Below are 21,336 nucleotides of genomic sequence, written 5' to 3'. Positions count from 1 at the left end.
AAAAAGTCTTCTTAACTCATTTATTCACATGCTTGTGCCTTGCTTGGCACTTTTATTTTAACAAATAAAAGCCCCTATTTCGAGTAAACACCTTATTCTGAGTCACCATTAAATTTATGAGCAAAACTGCAGTTAAACATTGCATTATCATTCAGCCAACACCATTTGAAATTACTTGCACAATTATTATGAATGCAGACCCTTTAAAATGAATACAAATCCTGTGTAAAAACTGGAAAATTACAATTATGAGTTAAATTTATCTGATCAAAGCTGCTATTTGCTTAGATTTTGCTAGGCACAATACTTCAGAGTTTGAGCACTATGTAATTAAAATGGTTAATAGCAAAAAGCAGTTGTCGTTAGGACTATAATTTAAAAAGGTTCTCTGTATTTGACCATCTGATTTAAAAGGTTAATGCAGTGACCTAGGAAGCCACTGCACCCATTTCAATTGCGCTGGCATTTTGACCAAAGACCACTTTAAATGAAAAAGGGGAGGAAAACTCCAAGCTGGCTCTCTGAGCCAATACTGTCACCTTAAAACCCAACTAGTGAGAAATCATAAAAACAAAATCTGCTGACTTTATTAAACTATAAACAAGGTACAGTTAAAACTCTTGTACACTTATGCAAATGAGCTTGCTAGAACAAGGGAAAGAAAAAATTCCCCCGGGAGAAAAAAATATAAAATCAACAAAGTGAAAAGATCAACCATTCTTCCACGGCGTGACAGCACAACACAAGAGGCAGCAGCTTGGGAATTCAGCAAGATAAATAAAAACCCTCCAAAGTTTAAGTAAATCATGGTTTATAAAGCTAATAGATTTAAATGAGGCATACAGTATCATTCTATAAAAAGATTACATTTACCAGGGGACAGCAGCAGCATTTTGGCAGAAGTGCTCAACAGGTAAAATATGTGTGATGAGGAAGGCCAGACTGAGAACCTCTATCTGTTTGAAAGTTAAAGCTCTGGTATTCAATTTTCTTGTGATAATTAGATATACAGGGATTTTTCTCTGCAGCCGGACTAATACAAAGTTACAGCTCTATGTCAAGTTCTCTGAATTTCAGTGGGTTTAACACTGAAGGTCAAAACTTAATTTTAAGCATACTTGATTCAAGACTCACCTGACCTATCAGGAAATATTTAAAAAACTAGGCAGAGAAAAGAAGACTGAGGTGGGACATGGTAACAGCCTTCAAATATGCTAAGGACCATTGTAAGGAGAACGGTAATCAACTGTTCTCCGTGTTCACTGAAAGTAGGACAAGTGGTAATGGGCTTAATCTGCAGGAAGGGAGAATTAGGTTAAATATTCAGAAAAACTTGTAACCATCTGGGTAGTTAGGCTCTGGAACAGACTTCTAAGGGAGAAAAAAAGCAGTCAAGTAGCACTTTAAAGACTTACAAAATAATTTATTTGGTGATGAGCTTTTATGGGACAGACCCACTTCTTCAGATCATAGCCATACCAGGACAGACTCAATATTTAAGGCACAGAGAACCAAAAATGGTAATCAAGGTTGACAGATCAGAAAAATATTTTCAAGGTGAGCAAATCAGAGAGTAGAAGGGCAGAAGGTAGGGTGGAGGGTCAAGAATTAGATTAAGCCAAGTATGCAAAAGAGCCCCTACAATGACCTAAAAAATTCCCATCCCAGTTCAAACCAGTTGTTAATGTGTCGAATTTGATCATAAAACAGAGTTCAGCAGCCTCTCTTTCCAAAGTGTTGTGAAAATTCCTCTTCAGTAAGACGCAAACCTTCAGGTGATTAACAGAATGGCCCGCTCCATTAAAAAGCTGACTGACCGGTTTCTGAATCAAGAGTGTTTTTATGTCTGTTTTATGCCCATTAATTCTTCGTCTAAGATAGTTTGAAGTCTGTCCAATGTACGAAGCATCTGGGCATTGTTGGCACACGATGGCATATACGATGTTAGTTGAGGAACATGAGAACGTGCCCCTGATTTTGTGAATAAACTGGTTAGGTCCACTGATGGTATCTCCAGAATAGATATGTGGACAAAGTTGGCAACGGGCTTTGTTGCAAGGAAAAGTTCCAGGACTGGTGTTCCTGCAGTATAAACGGCAGTTGTAGGTGAGAATCCTCATAAGGTTGGGAGGCCTGTCACCTAGGGTCATCTGCAGTGTGGCATCCTGATTAAGGATAGGCTGCAGGTCTTTAATAATAAAATAATAATAATAATAAGATAAAGTCTGTTCTGGTATGGCTATGATCTGAAGAAGTGGGTCTGTCCCATGAAAGCTCATCACCTAATAAATTATTTTGTTAGTCTTTAAAGTGCTACTGGACTGCTTTTTTGTTTTGACAGTATATAGACTAGCATGGATTTCTCTCTGGTACTTCTAAGGGACGTGGCAAAATCCCCATCATAGGAGATTTTTAAGAACAGGTTGAACAAGCACTTGTTTGGCATGGTCTAGGTTTATTTGGTCCTACTTCAGAGTAGGATGGATTGATGACTTCTCCAGGTCCCTTCCAAACTTACACTTCTGTGATTCCCAAACCTGCTCCTGAGAACTCCTCCAGTACTAAAGTGCTAAACTGTAACTCGTCAGCCAGTGCCTGCAGTACCAGCCAGAGGCATGCACTGGCCCCTGAGGGAAATTCCAGCCAGAATCCTTGTATCTGAGGCAGATCTGCTTCCTCCAGGAGGGCCAGGAGAATCTGAATCACTGCAGCCCTTTGAAAAAGTACAACCCTTCATTCTGTCTGCATGTGTGTAAACAGGAACAGGGGCCCCCTTGCACATTCTTTATGAAGGCTGAAATCAATAGAGCTACATCCATTTACGGCAGCAATGAAATTGGACTGTACTTCTTACTACTAACAGTCTGCTACATACCACCATGTCGTTGCGGCTGTGGCTGGTTTGATTAGAATTCTGTATTCAAGTAGCACATGCACATTGCTCTTGTTACTTGATGGGTAGGATCCCTTCGCTTTTTGCTTACCACTGGGCGAGGGGGATAGGGGGTGTCTTAATGTTAGTTTAGTCTTTGTTTTTTAATCATGCCCTTCATTATTAATAGAGAAAAGGAAATTATTCACAGTGTTTGATGCAGACATGTCAGTATGTAGCAATGCTACTGTCAAGAGAAATACGCATAAAGGATCTTCCTATCTGTCTTGTCTTATTTTATGCCAGCCAATCTCGGAGATCCCTTTCTCCTGATAGCACCCACAGGGAGAGAGAAAGGGAGAATAGGAGAGTTTGCTGCTGTTGCAAAGAGGGAGCGGAAACCATGGTTATGCTTTGGTTAAAGAAATGGTCTAAAAGACATGCAGTGAGCAAGAGGGTTATTACATACCAACAAAATAATTGCTGTAAGTTTGTATTTACTCATTTCAAAAACATACCTGAAGTTCTGTCTGAAAGAAGAACTTCTGTGGGCACTGGGAACAGTCATAAATTTTATCCTCCTGCCCATGGACCGCAAAGATATGCTGCTGCAGCTTATTGGCCTGTACAAAAACTGAAATAGTACACAGTGATCAGAGGTTAAATTTATGTTAAGTAACTTCAACCCCACATTTGCTGCACATTTATTAGGGTTATGCTCCTAAAAGGGCCAATGATATTTATAAATAAATTATTAGTGTTTGAGTTTCAGGACAATTATCCTGCAAGAGTCAAGAATAGTAATTGTTAAATTTTAAAGAATGTTGTCTAGCTTAGTTATAATAGACTCTATATAGCATATAGATTTTTGATATTCCACCATAAAGCCACTGCTCTCCATTGATAACAGGAAGAATCCAATTGTACAAAGGCCGTGTCTGCACAGAGAATTGTTTTCTAAATAATTTATGCTACGCAAACTAAGTAGATTATTTCGAAATTCCTTATTCTGAACTTGGGGCCATCCAAACGGTATCAAAGTTGGGAAAAGTGTCTATTCCAAAAGTTCCATTACCCCTCTCATGATGAGAGGTACTGGAACTGAAATACCATGCTCGAAATGGCAGCACTATTTCAAGCACGGTGAAAAGTGGTAGCATTGCTATTTTGGGATACATTTATGTACCAAAAAAGCAATCATCGCGTAGACATAGCCAAAGAAAGGGTGTCAACTCTTTTTCAGGGAGCTGAAAACCAATCTTAAGTGGATGAAATTTACTTAGAAAATGGGTGAACTGGACCAGTAGAGGTCTAGGGAGTTAATCCAGAAGACGTGTGATGTATGTCTGGTAGACTACAAAGGAAGTGTGAACCTGAAGGTATAGATTGTTGGAAACACAAGCTGGATAACTATCTTGTCCACAAAGAAAAGCAATAAGATTTAATATCCTAAATACTGGTATACCGAAGCCTTTTCATAATTTTGAACTCAAAGTAATTCTGATTTTGTCAGCTAGAGTTTGAAAATTAAGCCTAATGAATTTATGATTTGTTTGGTTAAATTAATTTCCCAGCCTGCTACACATCTCACTTTAGATCAGCCTTTTGGGGTTCTAAACCTATGCAATATGCAAAAGTGGCTTCTTACTAACCAAATTTAAAGAACTACTCTTAAGGATTTATTTCATAGCATGTGTCAGAGGCTATGTCTACACTACTTGCTAGAGGTATGACTCTCCTGTTTCTGCACACATACTCATGTGAGCCTCATTGCAGTGTAGCTACAGTACCATAGGCAGCAGAGGCATAGCTCAGCCATTCAGATTACAGACTTGCCTGAAAATAGCGGTTACATACTCAGCCCAACTTTGCTACCACAGTTGAACTACTGTTTAGACTCATGCTAGCTCAATGAAAGCTTACGTGAATGTGTATACCCGAGAAAGAGTCACATCCATAGCTTGCAGTGTAAACACAGCCAAAAAAGAACAAATTAAGTCCAAAATATCAAACTGCACAGCAAATCCCGAGGGGTCATGAGCACCTGTGACTTCCACTGAAGTTGTGAGGAAATGCGGGTGCTGAATGCCCTTCATAATTCAATCTTTTATTTTTACTTAGCTCAGAGTCACACATAACGGAAATGAAAGACAAGTATGTAAACATTAAGCATTTAACATTTTGTAAAACCAGTTTTAAAATCATATAGACAATGTGGCAAGGGATCTTACAATCTCTTTAACAAGATCATCCAAATTTGCTTTGCACAGACAGCTTAAGTTAAACAAAGGATAGATAAACAGCAAGGCTGTGGCTACACTTGGCCAAAACTTCGAAATGGCCATGTTAATGGCCAAATCGAAGAATACTAATGAGGTGCTGAACTGAATATTCAGTGCCTCATTAGCATGCTGCCAGCTGTGCCACTTTGGAAGTTCTGGTTCTGCACACACGCAGCTCGGCGTGGCTACATGGGAGTCCCTTTCGAAAGGACCCTGCACATTTTGAAATCCCCTTATTCCTCTCAGCTGATAGAAATAAGGGGATTTTGAAATGTGCGGGGTCCGTTTGAAAAGGAGCCCCGTGTAGCCAAGCTGCGTGCGTTCGAAAGCGGCACTTTTGAAGCGCCACAGCCAGCAGCATGCTAACGAGGCACTGAATATTAAGTTCAGTGCCTCATTAGTATTCCTCAATTTGGCCATTAGCATGGTCATTTTGAAGTTTTGGCCAAGTGTGGCCACAGCCCAAGATTTTAGATATGTGCTCAGCACAGAAATAACAGGACCACAGCATATGTATCTGAGGGCAGATTCTGGTCTTTCAATGAAATAAATGAATGCAGCAATTGTCAAAAATATGCAGTTTCAGCGTCAGATTTTACCAACTCTTTACTCACATGAGTACTTCCACTGAGAAATGGCTACAGGCTACCTGTGTAAAAAGCACTCACGAGTAGGGCTTTACCTCACAAGACGTATGCTTAGAAATGTGTCACACAGAGGTGAAAGCAACTTAAGTTTCTTACAGGTACTGTCTATTGTACCCCCCCTCCCCCAGGGGGGGCAGGTGGACCACTCAGGACAGGCAGTTGGGATGAGCTATGATATGACAGTACCAGTAAGAAAATAAGTGTGGGGTGCTGGGGGCGGGGGCTAGGGAAGGGGGTTAGAGTGGAGGGGGTCTCACGGCAGGAGTGGAAGTATGGGGGCAGGAGTCAGGACAGGAGCTTGGTGGTCAGGAAGGGCTCAGGACAGGGGGTTGTGTGATGTGCAGGAGTAGGCTGGGGGCAAGGAGAGGCTCACAGCAGGGGCCTGGGGGCGGGGGGTCTTAGAGCAGGTGAGCTGTGGGGATGCAGAGGCAGCACAGAGGGCTGAGGGCGTGAGGAACTCAGGGGAGGGAGCTAGGGAGTGTAGGGGTGATTGCCGAGGAGGAGGTGGGCCACAGCCACTCACACCAGGACGCTGCTGCTCTTCCTCCTCTGACTATCAGTGAGCAAGAGGAAAATGCACAGCATGCGTGACATACTCCTCTGCCCCTCCCCTCAGCAGCTGAGAGTGAGAGAGAGGAAGGCACACGCCTGGAGCACTTTCCCCACCCTCCCGGATAGTCAGAGGAAGAGGAAGAAGAGCAGCAGTGTCCCACTATGTGCAGCTGCAGCCCACCCACCCTCCCAAAATGGTGTTAGGGGTGCAAAGGGCTGGAGCACCCCCTGGACCAGGGATGGGGCATGCCTCCCCATCTCCTTCCTTCTTAGGGTGGCAGCCTACAAGAGAGCCCTAGGAGCCTGGCTGGGAGCTGGCCAGTTTCTTCTAGCTGGAGTGCCGTATTAGATTATTTTCACCTCTGGTATCGTATCTCCTACCCAAGAAATGTAATTGTCAGAAGGCCTGTGATTATTAGTGCTAATGCACTACCCTGAGTCTGGGGACTGCTCTATTGTGCTGCTGTTCTTCATTGCTAGCTCCAGTTTTTGGCTGCTATTTTAAACATTCTCAAGCAGAGTATTTTTTCCCAAGGAATGGAATACTGTATTTTAAAAATCCCCTGTGTGTCATTTCTGGATCAAGCCATGCACACTGAGGCTTGTCTAGGTCTTACTGTCTTACCTGTGAAACAAACAGGGCATTTGAATGTGCCTCCCATCCCCTCAAAGCTGTGCTCAATCAGGTGACACAGAAGCTTTGCTGGAGAGTCAAACATCTGGTTACACAGCTTGCACTCATGATTGATGCCTTCCTCTGCAAGGTTCAAATGATACAACTTGTTAGTGACACAGCAGATTAGTGTCTGAAATGCAGCAGTCTGCGAGAAATGGTAGCACTGGATTGCACAGCTTCAAGGACCCAAAGACATTACAATTTCAGCATCCCATTACTAAAGCACACACAGTCACTTGTAAAATGTATTCAGGTGTACAGCCGCAAGTCAAATTTAGGGACATTTATTTTCAGCTGTGATGAAAGCGATGCTGTGATCAAACCACCAGTAATATACACAGGCTTGTGATAGTATTGTACTTTTGTACCTTGTGTCGTACCACAAAGGCAGAACATCATTGCTCTGGGTATCTATTATTAAACACTCAAACAGCATTTCAAACAAATTTAACAGTGTGAATTCAACCAATACCACCCAAAACAGACTGGAATCCCATCTTCGCCTCAGATTACACTGCAAGTATATAGGCAAGGGAGAAGAGGAAAATATCAGAACATAGCAGGAATGCAGGGTTAACTCAGCCTTCATTTTATGTGTAATGCCTTTTACAGGCTGAAGTGAGACCACTGATGGTATTTAAAGGGCATTTTTAAATTGAATTTTCCTTTCATGTATATTTGTTTGGAGAAGATATTTCATGGAGATGTTCTGAAGACACAGCAGCTATTTAAAAATCCCCTTAAATGCTGGTTTATTAATAAGTAAATATTCAGTATTATTATAATTAGTTATTATTTTACCAACATATTACCCTAACACATTAAATTGTTATTTTTGGTGTTCTGTGCAGTTAGGACATTTTGTGAGATGCTGCGACAAATTTTCAAAAGACTCCCACAAATACACACACACGAAAAACCTGCATTTTGGTGCGGGCGGACGCAGGGTGGACTGTGTACACAATACCTGTTTTTTGCATGGTAATTAATAAGTCCACAATTTTTACAGTGCTTTTTAGTAAACATTAATTGAAAAATTGTCACCCTGCTTTAGCACATGCAAATACATTTAAAAAATCAAGTTCTGCCCACGAGATATGCACTACCTAATGTCTTCCTCTCAAAATCTCATCTGATTTACATTTAGTTCTAGAATAGTAGCAAGTGATGATATTCTATTACAAATTAACTGCCTGCTAAATGTAGTTGGATTCTTCAAATAATTTGGGAAAAGGCATGGAAAAACTCTGTTTTTAATTTAACCTTTTATAACCTTAAAATGGCTGAACAGAGGAAAATTACTATTTTCCATAAGTATCAGAAGGGTAGCTGTGTTAGTCTGTGCAAGCAAAAACTACGAGAAGTCCTGTGGCACCTTACAGGTGACCAGATTTTTTGGAGCATAATTTTTTGTGGGCAAAGACCTACTTTGTCAGATGCATGTCGTGGAGATTCCAGAGCTCCACTACATGCATGGGATGAAGTGGATCTTGGCCCACAAAAGCTTATGCTCCAAAATGTGTTTGTCTATAAGGTGCCACAGGACTTCTCGCTGTTTTCAACCTGGCCTTTGAAGCTTAAAGAATCTCAATGCCCCTGCAGAGTGGAAAGTTAAACAACAACAGTATGGGGACAGGATGGCAAATGGAGCAGCCTTTATGCACATCTCATAGCTCTGACAAAAGTCACCTCTACATATTAAGACCTGGCTTTCTTTTGAAATCAGGGCCAGCAGGGGATGGCTGAGGGCGTGCAAATGGAGAGAGAATTCCCAGAGTACGTGTGTCTTAAAGGGCCCTAACTTCACCAAGAGGATATTAGAAAAAAAATCTGTAAGCAGTGTCTTGTGCAGTAGTGAGCTACTGCCTCGGCTAGCATTAGGAGTTGTCTATGTGGTTCCAAAACCAGGTAAGCTCCCTCAGCCCTTCTATTTGGTGCCCTGCTCCCCCCACCCCCCTGCACCATATTGCCAGCCACACATACAGAGCAGAATGCTGATGGCAGGAAAAGGGGAGAAGCAGCAGCACCAGTAAAACACAAAGGGATGGCTTCCCCTACTGAGGGGATCCTCACTACTGGTACCAGCACCTTGAACATGTAGGGCACGTGTCTCCACCCAGATCTGCACTGTGCTTCTCTGTTCATAAAATGAGTGCAGAATAGGCAGCAGAGGCCCCACTGGGTGCACATTCAGTTTAGACTGGAGGTGGAAAGGCGATCCTTTTCCTTCTAAATGGCTCATGGAGAAGGAAGCGGGAGACGTGGGGGAGGGGAGACAGATGGAGTGGGAAGGAATGAGACTAGAAAAGGGAGACGCACAAGAGAGGAGAGAAAACGTAGGTGAGAGTACAGAGACCCAGGGCTTCAGCTCTCCATTGTGACTGCTCCAGAAATCCCCCAGATGGCCAAAACTAAGAGATGAAATATTTGTCAGAACACAAGGATTCTAATGTGAACATTTTAAAATTTCAGATCCGGACAGTGACCCAAGATGAGCAGCTATTTAGCATTTTAAGTATGGATGTGTTTTGAAAACTTCCTCCCCACCACACCTCCCAATCTCCTGTACTAACCAATCTGATTTCCTAGAAAAGAATCTCGTGAGCCAAGCTTCAATCCTGCGCAAATTTGCATAGTTTAACAATCAGTCCCAGGGGAAAAAAAGGCAGGGAGATGACTTTGAGATGGAGATGCTGTAGAACCCTTAACCAAATAACTATGAACAATGACAAATGCAGTATAAAAACCATGCAAAGTACAAAGCTGATTCTATGGCAATAGAAAGAATTCCTTCAAACAGTTAATCAGAGCACCATGTTTGACATTCAATAACTTCCGTATACTGTATTACCGAGAAGCTCATTCACCTGTAATTCACATACAGCACACAGTCCTGAATGAGCGTTATTTAGGAAAAATGTTTCCTATGTGGCTAAATACCTATAATTTCATCAAAATTAAAAACATGAAATACATGTAATATTCAATGAGAGACTGGAATTATATTCTCTGGGTCCTTAACATGTTTAATTAGGTAACACTGATTGCATATTTTCTTGGCTGATGCCTGCAGTATTTTATATAGTTAAACTCATAACAAAATAAAACTGGAATGAAAAATAATAAAACATAATGGGTTCTTGCAGGTCTGGAAATTTATCCCACTCGAGGCCAGACCTTTTGATTTGCAAATCCACTTCTGAATTATAAGGCCTTCTCCTCACCAGTGGGGTTTTTATTCCACTCCCACAGGAGTCCATTATGTGTTTCTTGTGTCTATAAAACCATCCAGGAAAAAAAAAAAAAGGAGGAAGGGAAAGAAACGTACCCTGCTTAGCCTGACAAATGGTTCTCTATTCATGCATGTGTATCCAAACTATACGCCCACAGAAACAGTGAGAGCTGCTGTTACAATCACTTTCTTCTCCATGGCATTTTAATAATAGAATTTTACATAGAAACACAGAGTATGCACAGAGATACACGTGTATCTTTGGAGAATAACTTTCTTGAATTCTATAATATCAATAAGCACATATGAGACAGCTTCCTGGTGACAATGCAGCATCTGACAGCCAACACGCCACTCAAGCATGTACTGTTGGGCTCTAATAAAAGAAAACATACAATCATTTCCCTCATTTTTGTTTCATTTTTTAACATGGCACCCATAAGAGAATCCCACATAATCCAAGTGAATTGTGCAGCCCTTCCCATTTGTAAAATAAAATGCAGATTTTTTACTGCTGCGCTAGATCCCGTCCCATTTCTCCTTACGTGTATCTCTGTGCGGATCTACTGATTTCAGTACCAAACAAGCAGCACATTGCACACAAGATTCTAAGGTTTCTTTCACTTCTCACACCCAGTTCAGAATAATAAGCATTAATTTTACACTTCATTTCTCAAAAAAATAAGAGGATGTGCTCTTATTTAAAACTAGCAGGCCTGCTGGATTCTGTCAGGCTGAAACTATGTCAGGCCAAAAGAGGAACAGAGTGCTTTGTGTAAAGGCATCATAGTGAGATGATAGTATCCTGTAATGTTCTCAGTACCTACTTTTGTCTCCAAAAGCATTTGATCCCTGGCAGACACATACCTATTTCCATACTGGTCTTGAGGGAAGCCAGTAGGAATGAGAGCTGATTATCTGCATCGCAAAGGTGAAATCTGGATGGTGCCCAGCGACGTCAAAGGCAGGCATTTGTATAATTTTTTTTAAGTACATAATTTACTGTCTGTTAGTCCAGATTAGGGGGTTACACTGACCCAGCTGAATGGCACTAATGAAGCACACAGTTTATTGTTCTTAAGTTCAGATGCATTTATGTGATAGTTCTAAATATGCTGATAGGACCCTTAATATCACTTACACTGTCATTCTGCCCATTGTAGAGTGGGAATATGCTTCTCCCATAAAACTATTTCTGTTGCAGCAATGTGAATCTAGTACATATTACAATGAGTCTCTTAGCCTCTAAGAGAACTGACAATAGCAGCCTCCTGGCGAGGATGCAGTATAATTAATAATACTGTATTAAACCCATGTGCTGTATCAGATGCATTTTTAATTACAACTACATTAATGGCAAAATAAAACAGTGCATTAACACTGTCATGCAATGACATGCTATCAAACCAATAACAAATGAGAGATTCGAACAATAAAGAGGCACTCTCTTTACTGTTACTTAAAACTCCTTTCTCCAATTTGATTTAATAAAACAAAATTCTCCCATATGGAAGAAAATAAAATAGTCCCAGACCAAGTTGTGAAGAAATTTACGACAATTTGACACTCATTCTTGATAAATCCCACACTGCAGCTATTCCAAAACACACTATTATATCTGCTTCACTGCAGCAAATTAAAGTTAAGGGAAGGTTACAGAGTTACTTATACTTCTAATGAATTTTGATATATGAAATTCAGCAAAACAAAACATTAATGTACTATGTTGTAAATCTGGTAAAATTAAATGAGGTCCTGTAAGAAGTGCTTTAGTTATATTAAAAATAAATTGCTATTAGAATACACACATGGAAATAAACTGAGAAATGGAAGAAATTGCTGTTTATGCCACGCATTTCCACGTGAAGCACTGTTTAAAACAAACAGTCCAAGTAGTTTTACCCCATGATGTTATTTAGCAGGTGACAACAAACAGACTAGGAAAACAAGTAAATGAAACGAGATCTGATAATAAAGGAAACCCATTAGCCAACAAAGAACATAGAAGCAGTTTGAGGAAGCTAACAATTTCATACCAGATGGATGGTGCTGTTTGACTATTGATTTGTCATTAGATGCATCAAAGATGAACGTAGACTCCAGACTGGAGCAAAGAAGCATATAGACTACAAGTAAAACAGTGTCACAAACAGGGAACAGAGGACCAACAAATGTTCAAATGCGATTGTTACCACAATGTCACACATGCTGGATGATGTTACTTCACCACCATTTGTTACTTACAAAAGCTTCTAACTGTACAAAACATCTGGGCTATATTTCTCATTTATATTTTCCTAATTAATCCAGGTGGATCTAGCTGCACCCTTCTTTAAGTCCCCAGAGAATGGCTCCCAGTATCTTTCTGAAGAGATGGGACCCATGTCTTTTCTCCCAAGTGCCTTCGGGAGACGCAAATGAGGTATGCTAGCCTTAACTTGGCTCCACGGGGACAAAGACGCTCTTCAAAACAGTACCCTGACAATTAAGAAGTCTGGGTTTTGAAAGGCTTGGGATTGATGGCATGGACAGCGAAATATCACCTGGGGAACTGGGTGCAGTCCACTGAGGGTTGCTTGAGGTCAGTTACTATAGCAACATAGAATGAGCTCAACCTTGTAACTGACCCTTATCTTTTTTTGATCTGTGGGACACTTGGGGCCATAGCTGGAAATCAACTGGAAAATAATCTGGTCACATATCAGAAAGAAAACTATTTATACTATTTATCCAGGTACAGCAGATCTCTCTCTTTCATAACTCTGCTATGTTATGAGGCCCTTTGTATTTCTACACTATTCAATGCACTTACATAGATAATCTACCCTTATCTGGTGTAACAAAATGCAACTACACGTATCTTTATTGTTTGCTCCATTGCTGTACTCTGCCAAATTCTTCTATTGCTCCCAGCCCATGCAATCGCACAGACATGACTTTACAGGTACGTATAAACCTCTGAACGGGTTTCATATTTTAGGCTGGAATCTGCAACTCACATTCTATTGTGCTGTATCTCACACCTGAAGTATGATTCTATTTTGAAATATATTTTTATGATCTAGGGTGGCATAATACTCATGTCTGTTATGAGCTGAAGATTAGTTAATAAAATCTTGCTTTTCTGCTTTATTCCTGTGACTATTTTATTACTGTAAGTTTTCAAGGGACATGACAGCTGTTCTCAGTGAAAAATTGTGGATACCACATAAGAAAATTCATATGCTTTTGAACCATATGATTGGCTCTGACCCACATTACTTATTGAAATTATTATTATAATACTTTTTCCTTTATTTTGAAATACAGCCCTACATAAAAAAAAAACCAAACAAATTGTGGGTATGCTCAGCTTCCTAATGGAACCCTGCTGGTGATGCTGATTTTGGAAAGCAATGAAGATATGAGGAGATAAAAGTCTCAGAATCTCTTTTCGAATTTCATAAAGAAGGAGCATTCTGCTGCTGTCTGGTAATAAACTTTCTAAACACTGCACCTTTGTTGTACTCATTACACATATCCGTATGCCTAAAAAGCTTTTCTTTTTCAGACTAAATTAGCCCAAACCACACATGAAACTCTTCTCATTATCCCATGAGACTCTTGAGCTCAAAATATGCCAGGGAATTAGATTCCAAATAATTTATTTGGTAGCAAAGAAGTTCATGAGATATAATATGCACCATACATGTCAGTAGACTACAAAATTAAAATGCCCATTAAAAGAAGCAGGATCTCGGGGGGCTGTGACCAATCATGCGTAAATTGTTGGGGAATTTCCTCCTGCAGGCAATTGAGGACTGACATCTGAATGTTACTCAAGAATTTACACTTTTCAGTGGCAAGCACTATGTTTAGTGAACATACTTCACCAAGGAAGAGAAGGTTAAAATCACATTTAAGATGTGCCTCATAAGCCTCTCTCTTTATCACCCTATTTTTCATCCTACAAGGAAAACTTAATATGGAGGGCCAAAGTCACGCACCCTCAATTTACTTGCTGTGTAGTTTTATTTCCAATTTAAATGTTACAGTCACAACCCCATTAAGTTTAGAATACATGTATAGCTGTGTATGGCATTACAATACACCAAGGGTCTGTCTGCACAAGTTTTGTCAACAAAACTTACGCCGACAACCAAAAGTCAACAAAACAAAAATTGTCCACCTTTGCTCACTCTGTCGACCGATCATGCCCATACTAGGGCACCATCATGGACAGTGTAAGCAACGCAATTCCACACTACAGTGCAGTGGGACTGCAAAGCTGATCACTGTGCTTCTTGGGATTTCCCCCTAAATTCTCCCACAGCCTCCCCAGCTGCTGGGAGGGGCATCACGAATAGCTGCGTGAGCTCTCCATACTGAGGAATGTCAAAGCAGAACAGCAGCCTGTCCCCCGCCCCTCCAACAGCAGTCTGCCTGCCGCTGAGTTCCTAGTGCAGGGCAGAACAGGCACAGTTCAATGATTTGCTCTTTGTATGTCCCCCAAAGGGAGCAGTTCACTCAGCTGTCAGATACTTCCCAGAGCTTTGAAAAGGGGGGGGCACATAACTGGAGGGCAGCAGAGATCAAAACACTAAGCAGAGCCAGAGCCCTCCAGCAGCAGCAAAGACTGCCTGGCATGAAGAATTCTCCTCTGTGGCATTGTGGGATACTGGTGAAAGCCAATTCTTATGACAAAACAAATAGCAGCCTCCACTGGCCCTTTGTCAACAACAAAAGGAGGAAGAAAAGAAAAAGGCTCTCGTAGGGCAAGAAGTTTTTTGTCACCCAAGCTGGGCCTTTTTTTCCCTCACAGGAGTCACATTGCAAAGTGTGTGCTCTGACTGTTTTGTCTCCAAAAGGCAGTTTTTGGCAACACAACTCTGTAGTGTAGACAAAGCCCTAGCGTTAACATCTGCCAGTCTCTCTCCAAAAAAGTTTATATCAGATTTTCTCCTGGACTGAAATTATGAGCCAGAGTCTCCTTTTACATCAGTATAAATCAAGAATATGTCAAATTATATCCATAAATGTACAGTGATGTAAAAAAAGCACACACACACACACACACACACACTTATCTCACACAACTGGAAGAGACTTTCAGAGGTCATTGAGCCCAGTCCCCTTCCCACACAGCAGGACCTACCACCCCCCCCCACACTTCATATGTATGAAACTGATAAACCAATTACGCCGGCTAGTCAAACACAGTACAACTGTCACACAAGCTTCCCCGTACTACATATCTCTGCCTATGTATGTACAGCATTCTTCCTATTTTAATGGTATTTGATCACTGTAAAACTTAAGTAATACAGAAGTGAAACAGGCCCAGAAATATCATCTATACAATTCTTGTACTGGTGTTTTCAGAATAATTCTGCCAATTGATATATCTCAATTAATAAATGGTCCACCATCTGTCCACTTCTTTTCTCAGCATTATTCTTTTCAGTTACTGCTGCTCATTCCAATATAGCGACACTACTGCTACCTCTACCCTGGTGTTCCACTGAGCTAAACTGGACATTGTCAAATACAATTGTGTGTTATGGACAAATAATAAAAATCAATTTTTATCTATTTGGTATCTACTCAACTTGATGTTATTTACGTCCCTGAAGAAATTTAAAATAAGAATAAACTCATACAAAATCTTACCAGAATCAAATATTAATCCACTCTACTGAAAATGGAAGTCTTTAAATCCAATCGGAATGAAGAGAAATCCATGACATCTTTCACATTACAGGATCCATGGATTCCGCCACAGAAGCAAACACATACAATGCCCCCTGCACTATTTTAGCAAACTCCTAGCTCTATAATTCCAATGTTTTGTGACATACAACATCTTCTGATTGGTAGGTAAGATCTCATGGGAAGCAAGTCTAAAAGGAAAAACAATTGAAGATAGTTGGCAGTTTTTCAGAGGCATTATTAAGAGTGAAAGAACAAACTATTCCACTGTGCCACTGTGTAGGAAAGACAGGAATTGTGGCGAGAGACCACTGTGGCTTAACCAGGAGATCTTGAATAATCTAAAAATCAAAAAGTCCCACAAGAAGTGAAAACTAGATCAAGTTACAATGATGATATATACAGCATAGAAAAGATGTGGATGCACTGGAGAGAGTCCAGTGGAAGGCAACCAAAGACTATGGCTACATTAGAGCAATCTGTCAACAGAAGTTACCATTGGAAGATATCTTCTGACAAAACTTTGTCAACAGATTGTGATCAGACTGCAAAAAGGATCAAAAGAGCAATCTGCTGCATTGCCAGAGTGGCTGGACTACCTGGCTGCTGTATTGGCAAAACGGCCAACCAGAAGCACAGCTGTCAGGGCTGCCAGTATCCTGGAAACCCTGTCTGTCAACAGAAGACCCCTCAAAATGCCCAGACTGGCTTTCTGTTGGCAGATCTCTGTTGACAAAAGGTGTTCTGGTTCATAGAGGAGTGGTATACGTCTGTCGACAAAAGTGCCATGTTCTGTTACTTTAATGTAGACAGAATGCCTTGGGAATGTGGACACTCCCTGGGCTTTGTTGACAAAACTCTGTAATGCAGACATAGCCCAAATGACTAGGGGGCTGGAGCTCATGACCTACGAGGACAGACTGAGGGATTTGGGCTTGTTTCATTTGCAGAAGAGGAGAGTGAGGGGCGATTTGATAGTAGCCTTCAACTTCCGGAAGGGGGGCTCTAAGGAGGATGGAGAGAGGCTGTTTGTGGTGGTGACAGATGGCAGAACAAGGAGCAGTGGTCTTAAGTTACAGTGGGAGAAGTCTAGATTGGATATTAGGAAAAACTATTTCACTAGAGGGGTGATGAAGCACTGGAATGTGTTACCTAAAGAGGTGGTGGAATCTCTTGGTTTTTAAGTCTTGGCTTGACAAAGTTCTGGCTGGGATGACTTAGTTTGGGTGATTCTGCTTTGGTCAGGGGGCTGGACTTCATGATCTCTCGAGGTCTCCTCCAGCCCTTTGATTTTATGATCTATGATTCTATGAATTCAAACAAGTAGGGGCAAAATTAGAAAGGGCCAAGAATAAAATGAGCTCAAATTAGACAGAAATTTAAAGGGTAACAAAAAAAAAATTCTACAAATATATAAGAACTTAGATCAAAGGAAGACCAAAGACAGGGCAGGCTGTTTATTCAATGAAGAGAAAAATATAACAACAGAAAATGTGGAAATGGCAGAGGTACTTAATCACTTCTTTGTTTTGGGTTTCATCAAAAAGCTTGGTGGGGATTGGACACATAACATAGTGAATGCTGAAGCAAATGAGGTAGGTTCAGAAGTTAAAATATGAAAGGGGGAAGTTAATAATAACTAAGACAATTTAGATGTCTTCAGGTCACCGGGCCTGATGAAATGCATCCTAGTATACTCAGAGGACTGAGGAGATATCTGAGCGATTAGCTATTATCTTTGAAAAGTCAAGAAAGATGTGAGAGATTCCAGAAGACTGCAAAAGGCAAATATAATTCCTATCTTCTAAAAAGGAAATAAAAACAAGCCAAGAAACTACAGAAAACTTAACTTCTGTACCAGGAAAGATAATGGAGGTATAATATACAGCAATTAAGGAATCCAGCTGCAAACATCTAGAAGATATAAGAAAAAGTCAGCATGAATTTGCAAAGAACAAATCACGTCAGACCAACCTGATAGCTTTCTTTGATAGGATAACAAATCTTGTAAATAAGGGGGAAGCAGTTCTATACCTAGAATTTAGTAAGGCTTTTGATACGTGGCCTTCTCATTAAGAAACCAGGGAAATAAAACCTGGAGGGGACTACGATAAAGTAGGTGCATAACTAGTTGAATATCCATTCTCAGACAGCAGATATCAATGGATCACTGTCATGCTGGAAGGGCGTAATGAGTGAGGTTCTGCAGGGATCAGTTCTGGGACCAGTTCTGTTCAACATCTTCATCAATGATTTAGATAATGGCTTAGAGAGTGCACTCATAAAGTCTGAAGAAGATATCAAGCTGGGATAGTTTTCAAGTGCTTTACAGGATAGGATTATAGTTCACACTGATCCTGACAAACCGGAGAAATGGTCTGGGGTACAGGGATGAAATTCAAGGACAAATGCAAAATACTCCACTTAGGAAGGAACAATAATTTTCACACATACAAAATGGGAAATTACTTTCTAGAAGGAAGTACTGCAGAAAGGGATTTAGGGGTCATAGTGGTCCACAAACTAAATATGAGTTAACGGTGTGACACTATTGCAAAAGCAAACAAACAAACAAACAAACAAACAAAGAAACATCATTCTGGGACGTATTAACAGGACTGTTGTAGTCAAGACCTGAGAAGCAATTCTTCTGTTCTAGTTGGCACTGATTACGCCTAACTGAAGGTACTGAGTCCAGCTACGGGCATCAAATTTCAGGCGAGATGTAGACAAATTATAGAAAATCCAGAGAAGAGCAACAAAATGATTATGGGTCCAGAAAACATGACCTATAAGGGATGATTGGAAGAACTAGGTTTGTTTCATCTGGAAAAGAGAAAATAGATTTCAAGTATCTAAAAGGCTGTTACAAGAAAAAGTATTCTCCTTAATCTCTGATTGTCAGACAAGAAGCAATGGTCTTAAACTGCCACAGAGGAGGTTTCAGTTGGATATTAGAAAAACCTTCCTGTCAAGGTGGTTAAGCACTGGAATAAATTGCTTACAAAGGATGTGGACTCTCCATCACTGGAGATTTTAAGAATAGGTTGGACAAACACCTGTCAGGGCTGGTTTAAATCAGGGGTGTTCAACATGTGGCCCGGGGGCCAGAATCCGACCTGCAGAGCCTTTTTATCCACCCACTGAACCGGCAGCGGCACCATTTTTAAATGAGGAGTCATTTGCGGCTCCTGCCTTTGCCACCACTCTGCCTCCAGCTCACGAACAGTGCAGCAGGGGCATCTCCCAGTGCCCTGCTGTGCTGAAAGAACTGCACTCTGGCAGCGGCCCTGGGGCACAGGACTCTGATGGTAGCCCCGGCATGCTGGGTTCTGCTGGCAGCCCCGGGCTCTGTCAGGGCATGGGGCAACCGCAGAGGCCCTGGGGTGCAGGGAACTCCTCTGGGGAGCAAAGCTCCACTGGCTGCCCCAGGGCCAGGGAGTGGAGCTCCACAGGGGCCAGGGGAATTCCGGCAGCCAATGGTTAACCCCAGCAGCCCCAGGGCGGAAGAAGCCCAGGAGCTGGCAGGGGATGGCAGCACGCAGAGCTCCTGGGGAAGTTAATCCTGTGTTGGGGAAGGGAGTTTGGTGCTACGAGGGAGGTTAAGCCTGGGGGGCGGGGGCAGGGGGTGGTTTGGGGCTGTGGGAATCTAAGGCTGGGGGCAGGTGGTTTGGGGCTATTTTGTGTTCTGCCCTGGAACATGTAAAAAATTGCCATGTGGCCCGTGATGAAAATAGGTTGGACACCCCTGGTCTAGATAGTGGTGGGGCCTGATCTCTTGAAGTTCCTTTACAGTTCTTTGATTCTGTAAAATAGTATGATTATGTACCGGGTGCTGGAAGATCACTGAGATAAGTTGTAACCACTAAAGATTACAAAGGACATTAAAACTAAAACTTTAAACTCCACCTGTACTTAGTTGGACATACATGCAAAATATGAAAGAAAACATGAGCAAATGAGGTAATTTAACCTAACCATTGTCACATCCAGTTGGGATTAGGATGAAAGTGCTCATCCTTGCTTGTGGCCAAAGCTTATGTGAAGGGCTTGTTTGTACTAGAAATCTGTACTGCTCGAATTATAAAGTATGGGCACAGTCAGATCCATGTGCTTTATTGAACCTTAGTTCCCATACAAGAAGAGAAATAGCTGCCCTGGTACCATATACACCAGTATAAATCATTCTACACGATGGCTTTAAGATATATGGCTATTTTGGTAAAAACAAACAATTATTTTTGCATTATTTACAGAAAGAATCACCTCTACATGACAGATAATAATGACTACATGGGACCTTGAACATTCACTAAGCTGGCACATATACATATGTCTGAGGAAATGAAAAAAACAGTGCTCACATATGAAGAGTTCTAAGGAGCAAATAAAACACTCTGTTCTTCAAGATAATCAGAAACATTATGTCTGAGGACAAAACTATTTACGCACCCCTATATTATGCAGACTTATTTCCATACTAAAGGCATTGTCTCAAGTCAATGTGCAGAGCACTTCCCACCAATGCTGATGGGATTTGCTTGACTAAAGCTCAAAACATCAGGTGGAGAATATATCCTTTATTAACCTGCTTCCTTTTAAATGCCCACCCTCCAAAAAAAAAAAAAAAAACAAACCAACCACCAGAAAACCATACTAAACAAAACAAAAAAAAATCCCAACAGGATTCTTAAAAGAACTCTCAACATCACACATCTATTATGCATAATATCAAATGTGAAATTTACTCTGAGTCACACATGGCCAGCTTATAGACCTCAATTGTTCCACACAAAGCAACCATTCACATTTATTTCTCATTCTGCACAAGTTGGCCCACTTACGATCTGACAGATTTTGTCCAGAACAAGGACCTCGCAGTGCCTGTGATGAAACATTTGCTCTGTGAACTCTCCATTTGCAGCTGTGTGTGCATCTTGCCCAGCAACTTTGGATTTAAACAGGTTGCCAGGTTTTAGCAGACATTTTCAACTAAGCACTTCAGTTTTTACTGTTTTTGTTACCTTTTCCATGTATTTATTTTGTTGCGTGAGTAGTTCAGTCACACACAATGCTGATCGTGTTACATTCTCAGTGAATGAGAATATCAGTTTTGTTTTATTTCTTCATTTTTTTAAAAGTAAAACAGTCCCTGTCTTTTCATTTAACATGTCACCTGCCTTCCAATCCCCAAAGAAAGTCCTTTGCAAACTGGCATATTGCAGAGCATACAGAAGATACATATGGGCTTCAGGAGAAAGAATTCTTGAGTATTCATGACAAGGTTCCTTTTGGTTCATTTAAAGACAGAATGCTAATCTCATGAGAATTTTGACCCTTTTCTAGTGTTGGACAAAAGAGTTAACATACAGACAAGTCGAAAGAAA

The 21,336-nt window shown here is 41.0% G+C and overlaps 1 protein-coding gene across 2 annotated transcripts in view; it reads right to left on the bottom strand.

Moving 5' to 3' along the window:
- ZNF423 (zinc finger protein 423) overlaps positions 1–21,336 on the bottom strand; it is a 423,757-nt gene that overhangs the window by 40,222 nt on the left and 362,199 nt on the right. For both annotated transcript variants that reach the window (XM_075008953.1, XM_075008952.1), the window contains 2 exons: positions 6,979–7,110; positions 3,391–3,506 (listed from right to left, as the gene is read on the bottom strand). In XM_075008953.1, the coding sequence (XP_074865054.1) occupies positions 3,391–3,506; positions 6,979–7,110 (248 nt within the window). The remainder of the gene's footprint in view (positions 1–3,390; positions 3,507–6,978; positions 7,111–21,336) is intronic.

Source organism: Carettochelys insculpta, chromosome 14 (assembly GCF_033958435.1).
Source record: "Carettochelys insculpta isolate YL-2023 chromosome 14, ASM3395843v1, whole genome shotgun sequence".
Lineage (NCBI taxonomy): Eukaryota > Metazoa > Chordata > Testudines > Carettochelyidae > Carettochelys > Carettochelys insculpta.
This window is presented reverse-complemented; position numbering and strand designations above follow the sequence as displayed.